General features: G+C 43.1%; 1 protein-coding gene across 1 annotated transcript in view; it reads right to left on the bottom strand.

Annotated features, from left to right (window-relative positions):
• Positions 1–15725, bottom strand: part of LOC108875425 (neural-cadherin) — a 78705-nt gene extending 62980 nt beyond the window's left edge. The window contains exon 1 of the mRNA XM_018664373.2: positions 14271–15725. Coding sequence (XP_018519889.1) covers positions 14271–15270 — 1000 coding nt within the window. The 5' untranslated portion in view covers positions 15271–15725. The remainder of the gene's footprint in view (positions 1–14270) is intronic.
• Positions 15726–18818: the final 3093 nt, after the last annotated feature.

The raw sequence follows: 18818 nt of genomic DNA, 5'->3' as shown, positions 1-18818 counted from the left end.
TGCTCCTTCACACATTCACACGTGTTCTCACCTTCTGGAAATACTCTGGTTCTCCAGTTTTGAGCCAGTCGCACAATAGAAACATCATCAACACACCTACTCACTCAGTGTGACTGTGACAATTATCTGCACTATTCACGTCGGCTCAATCAGACCTTACACAGACTTTGCCCTATAGGAGCTGGCAGGGTAGTCCGTTTAATGCAGAGTGATTCGGCCATTTGTGTTCTCAAGTACACCTCTGCTGGGTACTGTTTAGATAAGTCTATGGTTGAACTGCATGTGTGAAAGCATTATCAGTCAATATGAGACTGAAAAAAGGCCTGATTGTGCCCAAAAGCCTACAATGGGGGTGACAGCTTTTCACAAACACTTGTGCACTGAACTACCTCCATGGAAAGCACACTTCAGACTACTAGCTACCAAACAAACCCACAGTACAAAGCACTCTTTGCTTTGCTTTGCTTTCATACAAGTGATCACAGTTACTGTGACAAACAGACTTCAAGGTACAAACACTAAGCTTAATTTATGCTTGATCTCTTAACTCTCTTGACATTTGCCTTTTGTTACTTTAGTTGCACCTCGTCCCACATACATTTACCAGTATGTTGCAATAAAAAGAAATGATTAATCACACATTTAATAGCCTCTTTCCTCATTTTTACTCAAATCTGTCATTTTTACTTATCTAACAGCAAAAATAATATATGTGTGAGAATATTTTCTAACACTGCTTGACATTGGTTGCCACATTACAAAACTGCCAGAAGTTATTGCACCCTCCTGCTATGCCACTTTCTGTAAAGAAAAAAAAAACCAAACATTTATCTTAATGGGAAAATGTCGAAAGAGTTGAATGAAGCATATGAAAGCATATATTCAGTTTGCATCTGACTCTGGACAAAATATATGGATGAATATAGATGGAAGGACAAACCTTTGAAGTTGATATGGCCAACTTAAACAGTTGCTGTTCTCTGTTCTGGTTTGTACCAACTGAGGGAAATATCTGGCTCTTTGGCCAAATGGCTGCCAAAAAGGATCACTGACATTTTTGGTAAAGATGCTTGTTTGTCATATTATGTACAGTCAGATGAGAAACGTGATGGCAGTTTCATTTCTCCCACAGAATGGTCTGGGACATTAAGTCTAGCCTGGAAGCAAAACATTTGTCAAAAAATATATTATTTGCTCTCCAACATCCCCAACACTGTCTTATTTAAACATTTTTTTTTTTTTTTTTTTTTAGTTAGCAAGCTAGTCACCATATCTCCAAGACTGGTCTAAGTTTTGTTTGATTTATGACACTGTAAAAAGCAGGCAACTTAGATAGGAAGGAATGCTATGCTAACGGTTCCTTAAACTACAATGACTATTTTTTCTCCTGTTAAATAATAAGGAGCTTTTGAAAAATGAATTGCTTGATTGTAACAGGGCTAGGCTAACTGGATAGACGGGGATAGCTTGCACTAAGCTAACATCACACTAAACGCATCCCTGATCTTCAGCATGTCTGTAGTAGATTATGACGATATCCACATTCCTATCTGCCTCTATCTAGGCAGCAATGCATATTAAGTGTTGCAGTTTTCATTCGACTGTTTCAAGTTGGACAACTGTTACAAACCATAAGCAAAGCCAAGAGCAAAACCTACACTTTTCCACCAAGAGCCACGCAGCAGAGGAGTACCACCAACACATAAAAAACATGGTTAAAAGTCCATTCACCACTGAGAAAATGCTAAATACACCATCAAAGACAACAGGACCCAGTGCTCCCAACAAATCAATATTAGTCCTACAGCATAATGAGGGCAGTAACGGGTCGACTGCTGAGTGCAAGATGATTAGGATTTCAGTTCTGTCTTAAAAGGAGATACAGTGTTGCTGTTTGCATTTCTTAAGGCAAGTGGCTTCAAAGTTTTGAGGCCCTGTGTGAAAATGCTTGATCGCCCTGTGTCTCTTATCTAGACTCTGAAACAGTCTTAACAGCACAGCTTTATCTGCAGGTATTCTGTAAGATTACTGAAGATTGGGAGTTAAAAGCTCCCTAACTGTGGCTGTAGACAGCCCATTTGTTGTTTAAGAACAAGATCTTAAGGCCTAAAAATTGATTGGATGGCAACCTAAGAAGCCAAAATGGATATTCAGCTACAGCAGCTCTTTTCTCAGTTCTATAAATGTCTGTTTTCTTTAAGCATTTAATTGGCAAGTGGAGATACTGAAAATAAACAATTGGAGCTTTCTGGGTGGAAGTTTTTAAAATGAAATTAATGTGAGTCCAGGTGATTGACAGTGTGTGGGAGCCCTTGCTTCTTCACAAATGAAACCAGAGAGAAATAACTGTACAGGCAAGGTATTAGGTTACATTTGCATAAGCACTACATTAGTAGTCAAGTATTGTATCTTCACAACTATCTGTGATATGATACATAATTAGATCTGACTGTTAAGTATGCTTTCTATTCTCAAATTTGTGTTGAAACAGTGTCGCTGCTATCCAAACAGACACTTTGTGTAGAAATAATATGCACTCAAACATACGTACAGTGCAGTCTGTGGTGCACTCACCCATCCTTCCTTCCACCCACCAACCCACTACACTATAAATGACATGGATGTGCAACGACACATATGCATGCCATGTCGCACAGTTCACAGCAGAGACTAGTCATTTGGAAAGGTGGCAAGGAGACTTAATCTTAATGAGACTGGAAGATGGAACGTTCCAGTGGAATTTCTTGATAAGAGGATCTGAGGTACACAGATATAAAGTGTTGTTTGGCCTCACCTTGCCCTGCTTTGAACCTTCAACCTGGGCTTTCATTTTTTGCCTAGAAGAGGGAATCTATGGTGTGTACATTTTCCTGACTTGTGTATACCATGTGTGTATGTGTGTTTGTTTCACAACATCATATGAAGTTGTGTCATGTTTGTGCATTCATGTGTGTTCATGGGCTTTCACGTGCATGAAATTGTACATGCATGTATGGATCTGATGTCAGCGTGGAGTACTTTTGTTTTTAAGTGTGTGCTGTTTGTGTGCACTGATGTGTAACAGCTTGAAAGCAGATGAGTGAGATGAGCTCCTGCTCCCCTCAGCTCACAGTTGCCTGGGGTTAAGTGGAAAATGTAAGAAGTTCCAAGAAATCCAGAAAAAACAAAAACAAAAAAAAAAGCATTCCTGAAGGAATGGTGAGTAGGGCTGGGTTTGATGCTCAATGAAGGCTGAGAGAAAAGAAGAAAAGAGGAAATAGCGGTTGATATGCTGTTGCTCTATTCCGCTACAGCCAGGAAGGTGCACTGCTCATACCAGAGGCTTTCATTTGGTCATTAGTCTCTATCAGTGCCCGTCTGTTAGTGTTAGTGTGTGTCAGAGAGCTATCTTTCTCTCTCTCCCTGGTTTGACAATGGAGAGGTAATTTCAGCTTTATGACAGTATGACTCTAATGATGAGGATGGGAGAGCTGAGAGCATATGAGGGTGGAAAACAGTGAAAAATACTGTGTGTGTTTCTGCGTGTGTACATGCAAAAGCACGCATCTGTGCTTTTATCTCTGTGTGTTTATACGTGCGCATGTGAACGTGTGCCTATGTGTGGACAAAAGCAGGATAGGGTCCAACTCCTACCGCTGTCCCCATCACTGAATGGGCTGTTAATGGAGAGTAATGAGGGAGTACTTTCATGGCAGATGTGCCCTCTCTGCAACTCTGTTTTACTCCGAGACGGTAAAACTGACCCAAGCGAGACATCAGCGGGCAAGCAGCCGCTCCCTACTCTGATTAAGTTCTGTATGTGTTGCGGGAATTTGAATGGCTTGTTCACTAAGTTCGCCTCACGCTGCTGTACCCCAGGAAGTAAGAGTAAGTATCATTTCGACATAGCACCTAGAGTCACATTAAATGACAAAAGCCCTGGCAGTGTCAGCCAGGCCCAAAATCTGTTAGAGGGCCATCTTCTTCACTGGAGTGTGAAATTATTTTAGCTCTCTGCTCATTATAGGATTTTAAAATGCATTATAGTTAGGGCTTTTATGGTGTGCCGCAGCATTAATTCAATTTGCCCCATTCACGCTTTCTTATTATCACGCTCAGTTCAAGCTACAGGGGGAGGAAGCTGCTGAGCAGTGCTCCCCAGCCTTATCTCTAAAGGATATAAACTACAGTACCCAGCTCAATCAGAGCCAGCACGGACTGCTCCATCCATTCATCCACTTTTCCTCTGTCTACCCCTCTCCTTTTCTCCAGATGCTGCTTCCTGTGGTGACCTCCATCTCTCTTTCCATCCTCCATCCCTCTCTCCATTTCCTTCTGAGTTGGTGATTGATGGGGGTTGTCCTCTGAGCCCTTTCGATATCTTTCCATAGAAGTGCGTACACAGGCGAGCAAACACAAACACACACAGCCCATGCACGGTCAGGGATGCCAACAAACACACAAACACGTACACACTGCAAAGACCAGGGCCAGGCAGAAGCAACAGTGGGAGCCGCACAGGTTTAATGGGAAAACACGCCACAGTGTATGGGTGAAGACAGCAATAATCTATCACTGAAACCAGAACCTGGGTCTGTGTTTGTTTAGCACACCAGAGACGGAGGCATTCTGGGAACACCCTATCACTGTCTGTTATTGTGCAAAGGTACAATGATGAGTTGAACAATGCAAATGCATTCCTGTGGAAGTACAGCAGATTAGTATGGAGCGGCAGTGTGAGTGTGGACTCAAGCTCTGACAGTGTTCCTCCAATGTAAATACCGCATGCTTGCATGAGTGCACTCTCACAAAACATACATGGACATGGTTTGTCCATTGTCTGCATTGCACAAATGCACACATGTACACAAAACATGCTACACACTACACTAGTCACATGCATTAAACTGTAACTCAGCATGTGACCACAGTCTGGCTTATTGGTAATGGGGGAAGAGGAAGAGAGGATGAGGATAAAGTCCTCATTTAGATATCTAATCCACTGAGCAGTCTGTCCTGTGTGGCCCATCATCACCCGTCATTAGCAGCAGGCCAGCAAGATTAAACAAGATCAATGTTTATCACCCACTGTGTGCGAGAGAAACCAAGTGTTAAACTCCCCCACCTCATCACGATTTATCACAGCATCTGCTTGCAGAGCAAAGTTAACAACGAAAATCTATGATTATATCTAACATACATGGTAAAAAGCAATATTAATCAACCTTAATGCTCCAAATCTGTGATAATATTCACATGTTCACATTGGATTGAACAGGATCCCATATTAATATTTTTAAAAAGTAATGCTCCATCAGTAGGATTTAGTGTAAATATATGCTGATCTCGCACTCAGCCCAAATATTAAGACAAGCTGAATGACTCATTTGTAACTTTGAGCGTACAATTATTCATGGGCTAACCCAGCATTTCGGGACAGATCTTCAATTTAGCGTTTGACAGACACAGCCATTTGTCAGTGAGCGATATCCATCAAAACCAAGTTAACGCACATTCACACAATTAATTATTGAAATTACTCGATTAAATAGCAGCTGTGGTGTCGGGGCAGAGAGGGCAGCAGTAATTACGAGTCGATAACTTGTGAAAAATGACATGTTTAAGTGTGGACTGTGGCCCAAACAGCAGATATGCGTTTCATGCTACATAGGATAAACAAAGAAAAACTTTAAATTCTCACTCTCCATTCCATTTTTTTCTTTCATTTCCTTTGTTTCATTTTGAGCAAAACAGGTTAGGAGGGCAGCAGCAAACTCACTGCACTCTGTTCCGGGTCTTGATCCTTAATGTGTGGCAGTGGCGCATGTCCACGTGTTTCCGCAGCAAGGCTGGCGCCACTAACTACACAGCAGCATCTCTATCCCATCCTTCTCAGCACATCATAAGACTGTAGAGACCATATGGTCTGATTAGTCCACAGAATTAAGCCCTACACTGTCGAGGCAGAGAGAAAGATAGAGAAACCCATCCACGCTCACTAGTTCCACTGAGAACAGACACACATTGGTAGCTGGAACACAGTTAGAGGAAAAAAGAAAAACACTCACACACATCATCCACAATCACACACGCAAGCACATGAGCCAAGTTTGGCGCAGACATAACAGTAATGTCCAAATACAGATGGGAAGAACATAACAAAAGCATACGATAAACAGTCCAAGCCAGATCACAAAACAAGCAGGGACAAAAATGGTCTTTTGTATGTCGTCCATTGTGGTGTTTTGATTCTCTGTTGTCATATCTCTCCAGAGATCTCCCACTCTCTTACACTCAAACACACTCAAAATTGCACTTCAAAATGTCCATGTAACAGCCCATGTAGCCAATGCACTCTCCTAGATGCTCATCAGCCCTGAGAGACACTACATTTTCTCTGCATCAAAGACACCTGCTACTGTAATCAGCTATCCTCTGGCTATGATGGAACTGTGGACTATCACTCTGTTTCCTGGAATTGATTAAATAACTGAACCATGAGATGGACATCATCTTCAAACACATCCTCAAGTCTGAGCTGCATGTCCTTTGCCTTCTACATAGTGTTTTTGATCACCAGTCAGACTAAAATTTGGGAAAAGTCTTTTTCTCCATTCTAGCATCTCTTTTTTGCATGGCAGTCATTTTCATCTTTTCAACAAAAGCCACACTCTCACTGTGCAAATTGGTGTCGCACAATTACTGCAATTTCTGCAATCTGTGCGCTTTACTCCAAAGCAAAGTTCATGGCATGTCAAAACATCTCACTAGGCAACTTGGCCAGCCATGTGATCTTTGCTACATTAAAAGTCTCCTTGTTCACCCAGCAAAGAGCTTTCAAAGTTGTCTGTGTCCTGTGTGTTTATCAGTGCCTCTTTTGGCCACAGAGAGCGGAGCTGCAACCATTGTTATGCTCAGTTAATTGGACCTTTGGGTACAAAAGGTTGAGAAATTCAACACCAAACAGATAAATAAGCACAGGCATTGAATTCCCACGACATATCCCAGCGCTAGCTCCAATTTTCCCTTGCTCATTCTAGCCTATAGGCGGGCTTGTCTGAGAGTCTGATTCATTAGTGCTTCAGGACAGTTCTATCAGCCCCTCGACTCAATCACACACCTACCTCTCTGTGAGTTTGTAAACCATCAGCAACAGTCTGTCACAGCCCATTCTGTGACATATAAATTGTTGTTTAAAGTGATGTTTTGTGACTGGGAGCAAAACAGCTCCTGGTTAATCAATAGCACAAAATCAATTGAGCTCTCTCTGGGGAAATGCCACAGAGAGGCTATCCAGCATGCAAAGGTGGAGCCAAAACAAAAGTTTTAGAGGGGGAAATGGCAGGTGTGGAGAGGACAAGGCAGTGAAATAAACTGTTCATGTGTTCACTACAGATCATTCCAAATTTAGGTGATCGCAGAAAACAACAACAGCAGAAAATTAAATTATGTCAACAACACCCTCAAATGTAAACCTTTGTCTCCCACTAAGATGATGTCAATGCATCATGGATTAGATTTAATAAAACAAAACCCTCTCCATTGGTGATAAGCTCCTTGTACAATGTGCGAGTTGTGCTCATTTATCACACAGGTAGACACCGGGCTGCATGGAGGCATTCTGGGAATCTGTGCCGTTGGAGGTCAGCAAGACATTTACCTGACAGCGCCTGCCTCCGTGCAATGTCTGGAGTTGACAATGTCTGTGGTAATGGGCATCAATAATGCAGACCCTTGGCCAGATAAAAACTCCCTGTCGTCATGACGGTCCTCACAGCACTGCGCCATATGCAGCACTCATATCTCCATAATTTGCAGTATGTGGGTTGAATGTTGAGGTTTCTGCCGTAATGAGATATACATTCCTCGTGTAAACAGAATGACAGACACATACATACCTAATCATTCCACATCCTTGGCCCTTATAATCACTGTATATTCTCTGACAAATGAAGTCACCTTATCATGCTCTGACACCAGTACACACATAATCAAATATCTTCTCTTCTCGCTGTAGTGGTAGCAGGGATGCAACGATCTCATCTAGTGAATGGTATCAGGGTTGGTACTGACCTTATTAAGCAGATCAGATATTGGCCACATGTGACCGATTCACTTTAAACTCAGTTTCTGTCACTGTCATTATAATGTCATTATAAAGTTTGGTGTTTCTGTTATTAGTTATAATCATTAAGTCGAGTCAGTTTTTATTGCCACAGCATCCCAAGAGACTGGAGCATCCGTCGCTTCAGAAAGTGCCCAATAACGACGTGTTTACGGTTCAAGTGACAAAGACCTCTAGCAGCTGTAGTAATTATGATTCTTGTCAGTCAGAAGTAGTGTGACATTGTTATGGATCCACAAAGTCCGCAAAGGGAGGAGGCTGGGGTGGTGAGCCACTCATTAAAATGTCAGACTTTGACATGTGAGACCACTTTTCGCTCTCCATTTCCCACCAACAAGAGTCGACAGCAGTTTCTTCTAACCTTAGGCAAGTGGTAATTGTTGTAATTAATGATGAAAAAGGTACTTTAGCCAGTCAGGGTTTTGTTTTGCCTAAACATAACCAAACTTTAACCACAGCATTGCCAGATCATGAAACAAATGTATTTTTCAGTGGTTTGTAACTATTAAGGAAGACACTGGCAAATCACGCCATCCTGCTGATAGGTGTATCAGATCAGAAGATGTTTTTATGTGTTGTTTAAAAGGACAGCTACAAGCATATTTTGTCATTTACTTTGACAGACTTATTGGAGAATACATGGCCTCATGTTACCGTACACAAAAAATGATCCCTGTAAGTTTAAAATTGAGAAGATGAGAGCACTGGTATTGGATCAATACTCAGGATCGGCAGATACAGATACCCTGAATAAGGTATCAGAATTAGTACTGAGAAAGAAAGGTCAGATTGTAACATCCCTATCTGCTATATAACACAAAATAGTCTGTCTTTCTATCTTTTGCTTTCTCCCTTCATTCCAAAGGGCAGGTCATGCGTTTCTTCTCATCTTCCCTCTATTGGCCCCACTCAACAACCTCCCGACAAATACTAGCACACACTGCCCTTTTCGCAGCTGTATACTACTATATTTTTTTTCCTCCCCCCCCCCCCCCCCACCCCGGTACCCTGTAGCCATCCAGTCTGCACTACAGGCTAGAGTACATGCACACCTCATTCCCCACCTGCCACTCCAATAGTTTCACACTTCTGCCCTCTAACCATCTGACAATTATGTTTCACCAAGCTGACCTCTCATCAGCCGTATACAACTTCCTGCCTCTGATCTGGCTGCCCTTTACTTATCTTCAGTAAAGCTTATAGACACAGGGAAAAAAAAAAAACAATCTCACAAACTGGCATGCTTTTCCACCCCTTACCCCACACCTCCCCACCCCCCCACCCCTGTCTTTCTTATTGCTCCTCTGGGTTTCCACCTTTGCTTCACTTAACCTTGTTGATCTTCAAAGCCACACTCTGTGACCATGCCCCCAGCATTACAGCTTTGCCCTGACCTTTTGCCCTGAAAGTAGCGTTTAAATATTTCTTCATCTACATGTAAAAGAAAGCCACTTTCCCTCATCACCTTGCACTTGTTCTCTGTGCTTAATCCCATCTTTTAAAAAACTGTGGCACATAACCCCCTCCCCTACTTCCCTCCTACATGGCGTCAGATGCATGTGAGGGAAGAGAAGAGAGGACTGCAGGGATGTTACATAGACACATCCAATTGATATCTGGGCGACCACAGAGCAGAAATCAAATGCTGCAGGCATGTTACAGCTTCGCAGCATGTCGTCAGAAGCAGCAAATCTAAGACCCTCTGCTGCGGGGGAATATGGATACTGAAAAGACAATCATAACATTTAGCACATGCATAGAATAGTACACAAACAAATTTACACAATTAGATGTGTATATGAAAAAAAACCCTGTATATATGCACATGACATCACATGATTACAGACAATCAAGCGCGATCACCACAGGCAGTTTTGTTGTTTTTTTTTACTACACTGAATAAATGCAGACAGCTTTTTGTGAAATTGTTTTCTACTTAAACAAACATCCCCCACAGTCACAAATTACAAACAAAAAATGAGATCGGGTCTCTTCTCAATTCATTTCACAACACAAGGGGAATATGCTAATATAGTGGGGGGGGGGGGGGACAAGTAGGAAAGGGGAAATTGGATTAAAGACAGCGTGAGGCAAGATGCTGACTATGAGACAGAGACAGGAGGAGGGAGGACGGAGAGAGAGAGAAAGCAGAAGAAGGTTCCCTGACAAAACAGGTTGAGAAGAGGTGATTACCACGAGCTGAATGCCACCCTGCCCACAGATACCTAAAGAGAGAAGGAGAAAACACTCCAATATTCCCCCACTCCAACTCACAAAGGACTGCACCACTTGTTCAATACTCCTCCTAACCCGTCAAATACCATTAACAGATTCCTACTCAGGCGCAAAGAAAAGGATTCTTCGGGTGGGACAACCAAAAGCAAAAATTCCCCACCAATACAAATCTAAACTGACGTCCTCTGTGGGCCAGCAGAAATCCTTTACAGGAAGAGCTGTAGAGGTCCCTCACTCCCTCTCCTCAAAACAACACCACATAACTGTGTGAGTCATGAGTCGTGGCCTACTTCCATTGCTTTTTACCTTTTTTTCATATACTGCTGGTTTGATACACAGAGGCTATGTCAGAAAAATATCACTTCATTGTTTTCTCCAGGGATTTTTGGTGTACTGAATATAGTTTAGAAGGTAAATATTTCCCCAACATTAGCAGGGGATCTAGTCAAGGAGAGAGGAGGAATACTTTCATGGCGCCCTGAGCCAGAACAGACTCCTTAGACATACAAGACGATACCACTGTGTACTAAATCTGATGCTTCAGAGTGGGAGGAACAGTGTCAGAGCTTGTCAGGGGTCCTGGAATCCTCTCTATGCAGATTCAGTAAAGTCCTAATTAGATCCCAACCTCCCAAAAACGTCTTATTATGATCTCTGAATAAGTACAGCTATCTAAAAATAATGCTCCGTACTGTACATCTACTCAGACTAGCAGTTACATAACCTCATTTTTTAAAATCAAGTTAAAGAAAGTTTTGAGTAAAGTATAATTAAAAGAGAAGAAATTAAGTGAAATGTTTGTTTTGCTTTTGCAAAACAGAAAGTAATTCCTAACTTTGGGGGTGTAATTAAAAAGTAAGTGGTGTAATGAATCACATCGCCGTGATGGTAATATGTAATATGAGGATATTACTTCAGAAATGAGGAAGAGTAAAGAATAAGTGCAGACTGGTTAAGCAGTGTATTTGTTCACACTGAGCTCTTGTGTGTAAGAATATGTAGCATGATTGCATTAACTGATCAATTTCTGCTGAAAAAGCCAATCACAACGATGACTAATTGTATAAGATGTGAGCAGCTGATATGAGAGCTATGGTAAATTATTTTAATTATATTCATGACTATGAGAAGCAGCCACTTTGGTGTGTGTAGGCCTGTACATCTTTTTTATGCATGGAAGACATTTCCTGGGTAAAATCTGTGCAAACTCCTGTGGCACTGCACTCTCTGTTCCAACAGTCAAACATTTTGATGCCACACATTTGACTAATTATGACATTATTATTCAACATTTATTCCAAACAAAACCTTTTATCATAGTTTCTGATTAATGCAACAGACTACAAAGGTGGCTCAGTGTTCAAACATGTCACATCTAAGAGCCATGGGGGGGGGGGCAGAGGATGAGTTTTTGGTAAGCACATTTCCTTTCTGGTAAGTATGTCAATGAGGATGGGCCCCATACTGAGAGTAATCCAGGACTGCTGTTCCATCTCCCCCTTATCTGCAGTGTGCCAGAATAATTTATCTGAGATATCTAAGGGTCAAACTAGACTTTTTAATCTCCATTCGAACAACAGCTCTAATCATAACGCTGTACCTATAGCAAACTTATTAACATAAGAAAACCTTGCACCAGTGTGATTAGCATTTCCTGCCCACATTAACCAGTTAATGAACGCATTCACTATACATTTAGTAAGTCTGCACCCCCCCCCCCCCACCACACACACACACACACACACACTCACAAACACACTGTAATGAATGTGTGTGTTCTTGGAGTTATCCAGGAGAGCAAACATTACACAGTTTAGCAGAGCACCAATCACCAAGGTACACATTTACACGTTGGCTGATAGAGATGGCCGTATTGTAACAAGGCTAATAGTAGCGGGAGTAGTACATTTATGTATGCATGCTGTAAGTATGGGTAGCAGCAGTACTAGTGTTGTAGAGGATCAGAAGCTAGACTTTCACCTGCATTGGTACCTTGGTGTCAGAATGAAAGTGACAGGCTCGGTGTGCACAAGGTGTGGACAAAATGAAAGGAAACCCAACGACTGAATGGAATCCCTATAATGATGCTGCAATGAGAACTACCAGGACTATTACAGAGGTACAGGCAGTACTATACCTTTGTCACTGTCTCTGAAAAGCCTTATTTCCACTCTGGCACTGGTTTTTGAGGCTAGGCTTTGTTATGCTGTTGCACGCTGTTTTGTGCTACAGTGTACCTATCATTTTGTCCACCAATGTATGTGACTAATGTAGTAAATATTTTTAAGGTTAGCACCGAATGCTGCTGACTTGAGTATTCTTTGAAGTCCTGCCTGACGGTGCTTTCTGTTTGACATTCAGCAGGTGACTGTCAGCACCACGGACAGCTTAGTGCTACAGAGAGTTCACCGTGGTAAAATAAGCGGAGGCGATGCAACACATGGGGCCTTATTAAAACCGTTGTTATTGTACCTGAGATCAATTTTCATATGGCCATGCAGTCTCACACTTGCATACAAACAAACACCTACAAGGACAGACGCAGACATCCAAAGCATCTCACTCATCCTGTCTCTTTTACTAATGTGCCTATGAGCTCGCTCCTTTATCTGTGAGACAGACAACAAATTTATTGCAACACCCAAGCAAACCCACATGCAACGGTGAGAAGCAAATTCACGTGGGAGATTAGGTTAAATCTCTAAAAATGAAAAAAATAAAAAAGGATTGGGAATGAGACAAGCAGAAGAAAGGCCTGTCCTCCCAGACTCGTCAGGATTCTGTCTGGAAAGCCGTAGTCACAGGATAAAGGACATGCCATGCCTTTGATCAGGAGAGGAGAGTTTCACAGGTGAGAGAGGTAAAATGGAGGAAGGTATCTGAATATCTGTCAAGCTAGAGCGGCTTATTTCTGTTACACATCTCTGAAAAAAAAAAAAAAGCCGTCAGAATTCTGACTATTTTTGCTCTCTCTCTGAAAAACCTCCAGACACCCCCCTTTTGCAAGAATGTGTCCCAATCAGCCATGCAATTACAATCTAGAACATGCTGTGCGATGTAACAGCAGCAGGCAATTCAAATGAAAACAGCGCACACTGTTTCCTGCACACCGTGTAGCTCAATTACAAAGCAAATCATTTTGATTCCCTGTTTTTGTTTTTTTGTTTTTTTGTTTTTTCCCCCACTTGTTTTTTAGCTTGAATCTGAACTTTCAAAGGAGCAAAACAAAACTTTAACAACTGATAGGATTCACCTTTCCTCCAAGAATTTGAGAGGTTGCCTGAATGTGGCAGTGCTACTTCAAATCCCTGGGACTAGAGAGTGAATGAGAGGAGGATTAGAGGGGTAATGCCAGTCGATGAGAGAGAGAGGGTCGCAGTGGATTGCCACTCTGCAAGCAAGGATTAGCTCTGAAAACAACTTCACAGTCACAAACTATGTCAATCAAGGACATAATTGAACCACCTCGCAAAGACCCTCAAACATAAACTGAAAAACTCGTGTGAGCGCTCACTGCTCCAAATGAGCCTTTAATGTTCAGCCATAACTGAAATATCTCATGCATATCATGATAAATTGGAGCAAGTGTCAGGGTACATGAAAAATCTCTCCACTGAAAGCTTCATCATGGGGAATATATTTCAGGTATGTGGATGGATAGATGATAATGAGGCACACCTGTGGAATGAGCCTATGCTGCAGCTACACTGACAGCCCTGCATGGATGTGATGGATATGTCAGGCCTGTTGGGGGGCTCCACTGATGAAGGGTGAGGTGTCCAGATGGCGGCACAGTTTCTACCATGTGCACATAATGTGCGGCTTTCCATTTAACAGGGCATGATCACCACAATGCAAATAATTCCCGGGGAGATGAGGGGAGTGCATGACCCAACTTAAGTGCGGATTAATAGAGGAATATTCTACACACCTCGTTTGTCCTGAATCTTTACAGTGAGCTCCACGAAGGGCTCTGTCTCCCTATCCAGCCTCCTGGTTATTGTGATATCTCCACTGTCGCGCCCCACGGTGACCGGAGAGCTCTCTGACTCCGGGTAAATCAACTCGTAGGCGGCTGACTGAAACCTGGCGGGACCCAGGCTCGTTATGACCGAGCCGACGCTGGCATCTTCAGACACGTTGAGGGAAACCACGGTGCCGGGGTCAAGTAATGCCCTCGGCGACCGTCCCACCCCTCCTGACCGCTCTAATTCGACCGGACGCGTCGCCCACCGCTGTGGAGCAATAGTAACCACAACACCTTTACTGGTCAGAGGGGGCCAGCCGTGGTCTCTGGCAAAAACACTGAATTTGACTTTAGAGGGGAGCCCCAGGATAGAATCAACCAGCAAAACTTCGCCCGTCTTCGGGACAACGTAAAAACTGCCATTTTTAGGGACAGAAACGTAAGTCAACTCTGCGTTCCTGCCGCTGTCTGCATCAACAGCCTCCAGCCTGTACACCACAGTACGGAGAGCGGTGGTGTCGTCTAAAGTTATGTGGAGGGTGTCTGCACTGCGAAAAGTCGGTTCGTGGTCGTTGGTGTCCAAAACATCCACTTTCACCGACGCAACCACGAAGACGACGGACTCCGACACGCTGGTCTGGCAGCACATACCCACGCTCAGCAGGTATTCTGAGCGAGCCTCTCTGTCTAAAACCCTGGAAGTTTTCAGTAAAATGTTTCCCCGCTTGTGGTGGGCGAAGGCGCGGAAATCTTCGCTGCCGTTTCCGTACAGTTTGAAGTGCATCCCGGAGACTGGGCACCATTTTTGCGCGTTGATGCGCCTCACCGGAATGCTCAGTCCGTTTACTTTAGATGCCGATGGCGAGTTCTCAAAAACATGCCCGTGAAAGAAAGGCAATCGCTCCTGTGCTTGATATCCAGCAGCCACCGTCAGAAGGCAGCTTAACAAAACACCCCAAATCATGTTGGTGGCAAGTTACGCACCTCCGAGCGACTCAGGGTGGTTGATGGAAAAATCATTAAAAAGGAAAAGAGAAACACTTGAGAAACATTTCCCTCATAGTTATCCACGATATGATCCTTTCTGGAGACCCCTCTGAACTTCAAGCTTTTTCATCCTGGGAGATCCAGCTCTTGGCTCCAAGCAGCAGCAGCAGCAGCAGCGGCACGGCACGGCACGGCACGGCTGCGTGCAGACAGTCCACAGCGCTGCAGGCAGTTATCGCCTGTACTCGTACCCAGCGTTCAGCACCAGAGCACCGGACAGCGCCAAGCGCGGGGGCGTGGCGGCGCACGGGGACGGAACTCCTCGGTGAACCCCACCCTGTGTAATGGTCAGAAGGGTCCCCGCCTCAGACCTCTCCACGCCGGCTGAGCCCGGTTGACACGCTGCTGTGCCAAAAAAAAAAAAAAAAAAAAAAAAAAAGAAGAAGTGTTGACATCCCTCCCGTCCAGAGAAGGTCGAGTGAACACATATGTTCCTTTACCAAGCGACGCTCTGTCTGGAAACCAACCAATGTAAGTCTCCTAGTACTGGCTCCAGTGAGGCAGTTAGGAATGCCTTGCTCAACAACACTTCTGCAGTTGTTGTTGAAAGAGGAATCACTAATGCACTGCACTCAGTTTCCTCTGTCTGTCTGAGGAACTGAACCCACACATCTCCTCTAAACTTTAGGTTACAGTTCCTATAATGCACTGCATTTTTGCAATCACATTCACACAATCATGTTTCATTTATGGCGTGAAGAAACTGCAAAAAACAGACAAAAATGCATTAATATAAATGCAAATGCTCAGATCTGAGCTGTTAGACTGTGTAAACATGATGATTTAAAGCAGCCTGCACTGAGTAGCTCCATACGTCTTTGCAGCCAGAGTTCTATCCACACTGGAGTTCAAATTAACATTGTCACCCTGATTGCTCTTCCTCTCCCATCCCACTCCACTGGCGTGCCAAACACCCAGAGCACTCTAAACCTAATCTGTAGGTGGCTACTGCTAATTCCCACAGACTGCACACTTCCAATTCCCCTCACTTCTCTGTACGTGACAAGTCAGGAGACTAAATATTACATGCACTGGCGGGCTCTGAATTGTCAAAAAGATAAGGAAATAATGGGCTAGAGAGCACGGCTCCACGCTCTATTGAGTGTGTCTCCCATGTCATGTCAACCTTTACTTTAAATGTGCATGGATCAATATTCATATGCACTGGGGGTGCAATGTTATGCTGGATATGCAGTTCAGTGCCACGCGATATTCCTCTGCTCATACATACTGTAGGCTACATCTGTATTCAGTTTGAAAATTCATCAAAGCTCCCACTGAAAGATCCTTATCAATTTGAAACCGCAATCCATCACTGCAATTTTAGCCGAATCCACTCTCCGCACTAAACTGTTCTTTTCAGGCAATGACTCTGGTAACTGGCAGTGAGCCCCCAGACAATTTTGAATCGCAGCCTGCAGCTGGAGCACAAAGCTCATATTGGTTGATCGCTGTATTCTTTTACGTGGCACAAGCTGTGGGCTGTGTCGCCAGGACACATGAGCCATCCCATACTCGCTGGTGTTTTTACAATCTCTGACCTGAGGAAGTAGGAGGCGTATTCGAAATGTGTGCACAAAAATAGCCTCGGACCAAAATATGACAGGGAGCCTATTGATGAGAAATGACCTGGTGTAACGTCACTGGTGCTGTAGTTTAAGGTGAAATTGCGAACTCTTAAATAGACACCGTCTGAGCTGTCCCCGCGCTCTATTCAGCTCTGTAACTTCCCTTTGAACTTCCTAAGTGCTTCATGAATGCAAATCAAATCCTGTCTTTTATCATGTTGTCTCACATGGTGAAATTCACCGTGACTGCCAGCATGGGAGACAGCTGTAGCAAAGGCTAATTCAATCACAGGGACCAGGCCAGAGTACGAGGGATAGTTTACTTGAGGGTTGCAGCAGTTATCCGCTGAGATGAAACACCAACATACACCACAACAAAAAAAAAAAACAAAAAAACAAAGCTCTAATGAACTGAAAAAAAAAGATCATGAAACGGTCTCATCATCCCTCTTCTCCTGCAGATAACTGAAAGCTGCAGGGCATTTCAGAGGGAAAAAAAATCACACTGAAGAAGGCAGCCAACGAACATTAGAAAGCTTCATGCTTACTTAATAAATAATTGACCAAATCCATTCCCCTCACTCAGACGGAGGCAGACGTGGCTTCTGAAGGCAAAGGTTGTAGCCTTGTAGCATTTAAAACATTCTACCTTTTGCCTCTATGCTCCTCAGAGATATGGGATGATGGGATTGGAGGGCTGGGGGTGGCGGCCCCATAATGTAACTTGCATGTTCTCTAAATTGCAGATTGTCTGTTACTCTTCCTGGAAAAGCTACTTTAAAGAAAAGACCAGCAAATGATGGAAGGTGGAGTTAAGAGCACTTGGCACTAACATCAGTTAATAGGCAGTTAAAAACACACAGTAAGTACAGTGTTTAGAATGTCTTAAAAAATAGACTGTTCAGCAGAAGTCAATGAAATAATTGGCTCAAACAGGCAGGTTTATTAAAGAATGACAGGACAATTACAATGGATGACTAAGCATCCAGCTCTCTGGTTGCTATTCATCTGCGAACGTTCATGGAAACCCTACCCCACACGTTCCCCTGAAAAGAGCTGCAAAGAGCCATTTCTGGAAAACTCCATGACACCCGAAAGGAGCGGCAGCTCTGAGGCGCCGTTCATTGTAGCGTTCCTGTGTATATGAGCCCCTCAGGACATTTTCCCTCATCACAACCTGAAGGCAAAAAGCAGTTAGAGGAGCTAGATAAATATAAAGACATTCCTCTCATGTATTAGGTACGGCTAATTAGATATGATCTGTGATCCCCTTAAGGCTCCTACCACCTACTGTAGTAGTTAAGCTGTGCGGTAGAAACCATAACTGTTTATTAATAGAGGTGTTAATTATGGAGCAAAGTGTGCAACCTGGTTCAGAATTTACCTTTCCCCAATAATTATGCAGTGGAGCTACCATCAAGTTTTCAAAATGTCAGTTGCACAACAAAAAAAAGAAGAGTAACAAAACTAAACCATCTCATTACTGTGCCTCTCTTTAGCCTTGTTACTGTGAATGCCACATCTCCTAAAGGCTGACGTTTTGTTCATTGAAAGACTCAATGAGTATAATAAAACGAGAACAGCAGCCACTTTGAAGGAAAAAGCCAAAAATAATTTCATGATTAATGCATGGCCTGTTGTTTTGATAGGAACAAAACGCGCAACTTCAGGGCCACATCTTGTCTGAGGAGCACTTTTATAATATCATTATTGTGATTAGACAAGCCTGGGGTTGTCTCAGTGATTAGCACACTAAGAAATTATCATTGATTTTCGAACAGGATCTCGTCGTAGCCCCGAACAATCACGACTTTCTATTAGCACATTAAAAGATTTCTCACTTCATCAAAAGACACGAGATAGTCATTGAAAAATAAAAGAAAGAGAAAATTAGCAC

This window comes from Lates calcarifer, linkage group LG10 (genome assembly GCF_001640805.2).
Source record: "Lates calcarifer isolate ASB-BC8 linkage group LG10, TLL_Latcal_v3, whole genome shotgun sequence".
NCBI classification, from domain to species: Eukaryota; Metazoa; Chordata; class Actinopteri; family Centropomidae; genus Lates; species Lates calcarifer.
This window is presented reverse-complemented; position numbering and strand designations above follow the sequence as displayed.